Consider the following 6160-nt stretch of genomic DNA (forward strand, 5'->3'; position numbering starts at 1 on the left):
GGTGAGGTTAGGGGGTAGGGTTCTGGGTTAAGATGAGGAGGTAGGATTAGTGGATAGTGTTAAGGGTAGGGTTAGGGTTATGTGGGTAGGGTTAGGGGAGAAGGGGCTGGGAACTGGGCTCCTGATTTCAAACACTTCGACGTCAGCGAGCGCTGCAATAATTATTAGTTGTTGCTCATCCGGGTTCCGTTCCTGTATCCAATGGTTTGATGTATCTTAGTGTCTTCCTCGGAGGTGGGGGCTGGTTCTTGTTTCCTCTCTCCTCTCTCTTCTCTCTCTCGCTTTCTCTCAGCGCTCCAGCTTACCGCTGACTGATGTGTTGTTCCTGGATGTGGAAATCAGTGAGCCAACAGCGCTGCTGAATATTTAATGGCTCGGGGATGGACATAGCCCTGGTGAGGTTGGAGGACGGCGGTGCCGCTCTTGGCAACTGTCAAGCAGGCAGCATCTCGGCGCACTTGGGTGTGAGCGCTGCGCCGGGCAAGCGCTGCCTCGACCCCCAGCCGCTTGCAGCCCCCTCTTCCTCCTCCTCCTCCTCCTCTTGCTCCGCCGGCAACATGAACGACATGAACGCGGCGGGGCTGCCCGAGCACCTGCTGAAGGCTGTGGACCAGGGGCCGCCGGTGGACAACCTGCCGCTGCTGGAGATGAACCGCTCGGAGCGGGTGGTCATCAACATCGCCGGCCTCAAGTACGAGACGCAGCTCGGCACGCTGAGCCAGTTCCCCGACAGCCTGCTGGGCGACCCCGAGAAGAGGATGAGGTACTTCGACCCCTTGAAGAACGAGTACTTCTTCGACCGCAACCGTCCGTGCTTCGACGGCATCCTGTACTTCTACCAGTCGGGCGGCCGGATCCGCCGGCCCGTCAATGTCTCCATCGACATGTTCGCCGACGAGATCCGCTTCTACAAGCTGGGACCCGAGGCCATGGAGAGGTTCCGGGAGGACGAGGGCTTCATCAAGGAAGAGGAGAAGCCCATGCCCGAGCAGGAGTTCCAGAAGCAGCTGTGGCTGCTCTTTGAGTACCCCGAGAGCTCCAGCCCGGCCCGGGGCATCGCCATCGTCTCGGTGCTGGTCATCGTCATCTCCATCATCATCTTCTGTCTGGAGACCCTGCCCGAGTTCCGCGACGACCGCTACAGCGCCGTCAACCTGCCGCTCAACGCCACCCAGAACCAGATCAACAGCAGCCTGAGCGACCCCTTCTTCATCATCGAGACCACCTGCGTGGTGTGGTTCACCCTGGAGCTGATGGTGCGCTTCTTCGCCTGCCCCAGCAAGCCGGCCTTCGCCCGCGACATCATGAACATCATCGACATCGTGGCCATCTTCCCCTACTTCATCACCCTGGGCACCGAGCTGGCCGAGCAGCAGTCCAACGGCCAGCAGGCCATGTCGCTGGCCATCCTCAGGGTCATCCGCCTGGTGCGCGTCTTCCGCATCTTCAAGCTGTCGCGCCACTCCAAGGGGTTGCAGATTCTGGGCCAGACCCTCAAGGCCAGCATGCGGGAGCTGGGCCTGCTCATCTTCTTCCTCTTCATCGGGGTCATCCTCTTCTCCAGCGCCGTCTACTTCGCCGAGGCCGACGAGCCCCGCTCGCACTTCTCGAGCATCCCCGACGCCTTCTGGTGGGCGGTGGTCACCATGACCACGGTGGGCTACGGCGACATGAAGCCGGTGACGGTGGGCGGCAAGATCGTGGGCTCGCTGTGCGCCATCGCCGGGGTGCTGACCATCGCCTTGCCCGTGCCCGTCATCGTGTCCAACTTCAACTACTTCTACCACCGGGAGACCGACAACGAGGAGCAGGCTCAGTACCTGAAGGACGACATCGACGACAACCCCTCGGAGGAGCTGAAGAAGAGCAGGACCTCCCTGGGCAAAACCTTCGAGAGCAGCGATGGGGTCAACAACGGCGCGGGGGCACACCTGAAAGCTAACAGCACCCCAGACATCAGGAAGTCCCTGTACGCACTTTGTTTGGACCCAAATACAGAAACGGACCTGTAGCTCGCCCCACAGGGCGTCTGAACATCACAAACTAGACCTATCGGTAGAAGGACATGTTTCCAAAATAAAGACAGATCATTTGTACAAACCGCAAAGGTTAGATTAGTTAGGCGAGAAGAAAACTGCTAATTTTATACATCACTTTATCATACTAAGGAAAATTCCAAGAGGATTGGGTGCACACTTTGGCGCCCTTTCTTAAACTTTGGTGCGGGGGGAGGGGGGAGACAACATCAGTTTTCTCTAGGTGCACATCAATATAGGAGGACAACTAGAGATCCAAGCATTTGCATAGTTATAACAGTTCCGTGTTGTATTTGTTGTGCCTTTAAATAATAGAAAACAAATGTGAAAGTCTTCAAATTCCATAAGTATTTTTTTGAATTGTTATTGTGGAAGAAGAAAGTGTGAAGTAGTTCAGTTTACTTTTGCTGTGAAGAAGAAAGGTCGCGGACTGTTTGGACGTTTGTATTTTTTTTTGGTTCATTTCTTTAAAGTTTTTTGTTTAAAAAATAAATGAAGCAGCAGGTGAATGGAGGGGGCGGACGATGATTTAAACACAGAGGTAGTGCCTGTAATGAAGAGGGTTCGCAACAGCGTTTGTATTATTTGCAGTGTAGTCACCTTCTGAGAATTAAGCAGAGAAAAAAATCCAACAGTTGGTTTTAACAATCCTTTAGTGATGAAGACAAAATAGAGTACATATTTACACAATGTAGCATATCTCTGTTCACAATATATTTTTTCAATGCCTTCATGAAACAAAGCATGAACTGATCATACATGAATTACTGAACAGTATATTTAGATAATTGGAGCTTTTCTTATTTACTTCATATTACTGGAGACTGAAAGCAGCAACTCCAGCTTTTTGTACTGAATTTCCACATTTGGAAAAGTATTAGACTCTTTGCTGCTGGAGTTGTCGAAGCAAATTGTAGAAATGTAAACCCACTTAACGTGCTGCAAACAAGCTACTGTATACAAAGGTCCAAAATAATTTACTTGTCTCCTTTGATCACATTTGTGTAAAGACCTAAGTGAATGCACTGTTTTATATTACTGCTGTACGATAACGATTTTAAAGTCTGTGCATATTTATCCTGAACAGTAAATCTGCAAAACTGGGTTCCTAGAGAACAAATGAAGATTGGGATTAAGTACCAGAAGTTTAACACATGAACTGTGAAGTAATAACAGTTGATACCAGACATGAAATAACAAAACAAAAAATGACCAATACTTTTTTGAACTGGAAGCACATTTTAGATGATCACAAATCATTCTGGATTTGATACTTGCTAAGACTCATCCTTTCTCTTTTGAAAATGCTTAGAGGAAGTGGACTTGTGGATAACCTTATAACCATTTAAAAAAAAACAAATCTTGTGATATGGAAGAATTTTTACCAGATTCTGAACAGATATTGAGAACACCCATGTCTTCAAATGGACAAAACACCAGTCTCTTGTGAGTGGCTCACTGCTGCAGGCGAAGGATCAAAGGTTAGTCTTTTACCTTTTTTTAAAAAGAATTTGCCTTGCCTTAAATATGTAAATAAACAAATCTGTACAAATTTAAAAGGAGTATTACTGATTCCATTTCAGTGACCATCTTAAAAGTAAACAGTTCTGTTGAGCCGCAGTGCACTGCAAAGTTAAAATATTTCTAAAAGTACATGCTATTTACATCCATGACATGTATGCAGAAACTTTCATTCTAATGCAGCTGTTTTGATTATATTTAATGTGCAGATAATCACTGGGTTTATCGTAAGGATCAACAAAGAGCTATCATGCCGACTCCACTGTGAGCTCATTATAAAAGGAGCTGCTTTACTGGATGACATTACTTTGATTGGCAGGTAGCCCTCTGTTGACAAACAATCTTTGCCTTGGGCCCAAAAACCTTCACTGTTATTTTTCTATTTTGATCGCACAATGTTAAAATAAAAAATGTTCATGTCAAGTTTGTAAATAGTTTACGATCTCTGTGATTCTGATATTTACATTTAAAATTTTCGGCAGCTTTAAGCACATAGAAATTTTACCAAATAACTGGAACTGTCAATTATCATCAGAGAATTTTTTTAAAAGTCTGGGAATGTTTTACAAGCATATACAAACAACACGGATTGAATTGCCACATGGGGGTGATCACACTACCAGAAATAGTGTTCTTATTTAAAATAATAAATTTCAAATTTCAAAATATCCGCCTGATCTGAATCGAGAGTCACCAGCATCAAAACAAACCTCTGTCCCGAGTGCCACTCAGCTTTTCCTAAAGCTATGTGAATAAGGGTGTTTTAGCTCATACTTTATGGGGCTTTCCCTAATATCACCATCTCCTGCACCCCATGGGCCCTTAAGATTAATTCCATTTAGCTCAGTGTAAATCTGTTTAAAATGAATGTTTGTATCTGTTGTTTATAGCTCTTTACCATTCAACAGTATACCCATGTCAGCAGTCTCAAAGTTCAGATCAGTTCAGGTGGCTGACTGTTTCAACATTACAGGGTGAAGATTTTCGTTGGTTCCTGTGTGATTGCAACATCATAACCACAGCAGGATTTCTTCTGATCATAATTTCTAGCAAAAACATAAATACATTCTCAAAGAACATGTTTGCAATTTTGCTAGAAATAGTAATCCGAGGAAATCATTCTGCTACATTACAATGTTGCAAATTAACAATGGCCAAGGAAGATCACCCCCTCTGCCATTTTATTTTGTTTGCCATTGGTTTCTATTTATTTCTTACGCACAGATACTTTTAAGGATTGTAATTTTCATTAATGATTTGTGCTGAGTTCATTCAATTTCATTTGTAAATATTTGTGTTGAAAATGTTATTGACAGAGTATATGAAATCATGTTTTATGTATTGAGTGGTATGAACAATTGTTATGTTTTATTCACTAAATTAAATTTTAATTTATAGCAAAATTACATGAAGAATGTTCCATATCAATGCAGCATATACTTAAAAATAAGTGTTAACACGTAACCTGTGAAGATCAAATGTTAGTAATGTGTAGGACTGGATTGTGTACTGGGTCATTTGATTAACACACTATGCTTGAAGAGGTACCTCGGCTGAAATACAGCTCAGACCTCTTTGTTGATTGGCCTCAAAGGTCCGAAGTGTAATGAGTATAGGCTGTGTCAGTGTAGCTCCGAAGAGGGTGAATTTTCACTTTTACCGATGGGCAGTAATGGATGGGCCATCTGTTTTAGACCCACCCAATTTTAATTGCCATTAAAGTCAGTGGAAGCAAACACTGGGCAGAGTGTTAAATGGGCGGCCTATCTGTTACCATCTGTTCTCCACCTGGTGCTAAAGATGAAAATTCAGCCAAAGGGAGCAAGTCTACCGCACAAAACTGCCCACATTTGTGACTAAATTGGCAATCTCACTGAGATAGGACAGAAGGATGAACTGTGTGGGAAATGAGAAAAGTTCATAATGGTGTGAAACATACTGATGTTGAGGCAGATTGGTGTGATTGAGAAAAGGGAGCTAAACTTTACACCTGTGTATCGTAGACCTGATTATGGGAATGTTTAATGCTGATCTTGGATACTCAAATTGGAAAAAGTGTTCCATTCTCCAGCAGTGAATTTCTTTACTTTGAACGTCATAGAATCTTTAAAATAACATTTCAGCAAATTAGCAGGTGAATGACATAGCCTCACAGCAAGTGATCTGTTGAAATAAGTTATGTTTTAGTGCCTATCTTAATAATAACTAATGGCGTTCCTGAAGTGTTACTCATCGTAAATTGGATGATGCATTTTTTAGCTTGGTGTTGGTTTCTACTTCTTAGGCATAAAGATGATCATATTCGATCATCTAGTTCACAATGTATTAGTATGCTGCTAAGGTGAAAGTGTGTTGTGTTAAAAGGCAACAATGTCCTAATTGCTGTTAAGTAAACACTGGGCAAAGGTCAGAGTTTAATTGGTCTTCAGACTGCAGGTCATAAGCATGACTTACGTTTTTAAGTGTTATTGCTAAAATCGGTCAAAGAGATTCTGGCTCCTATGTCAGTTAAGGTAATTTCTGTTGTTGGATGATGTTTTGTGTATCTTCCAAAAGATTGCATTTGTCTCTTTATGGCTTCATAAACAGTGTGATCTAGAAAT

General features: G+C 43.9%; 1 protein-coding gene across 1 annotated transcript; it reads left to right on the forward strand.

The window, feature by feature from the left end:
• The first annotated feature begins 566 nt into the window (after positions 1-566).
• On the forward strand, positions 567-2012 carry LOC139278006 (potassium voltage-gated channel subfamily A member 5-like). Its single transcript, XM_070896658.1, has one exon. The coding sequence runs from the start codon at positions 567-569 to the stop codon at positions 2010-2012; it is 1446 nt and encodes a 481-aa protein (XP_070752759.1).
• The last annotated feature ends 4148 nt before the right edge of the window (positions 2013-6160 follow it).

Source organism: Pristiophorus japonicus, chromosome 13 (assembly GCF_044704955.1).
Source record: "Pristiophorus japonicus isolate sPriJap1 chromosome 13, sPriJap1.hap1, whole genome shotgun sequence".
Taxonomy (NCBI): Eukaryota; Metazoa; Chordata; class Chondrichthyes; family Pristiophoridae; genus Pristiophorus; species Pristiophorus japonicus.

Coding starts and splice junctions, on each gene's coding strand:
- LOC139278006 (XM_070896658.1), top strand. CDS start 567: ATGAACGCGGCGGGGCTGCCCGAGCACCTGCTGAAGGCTGTGGACCAG.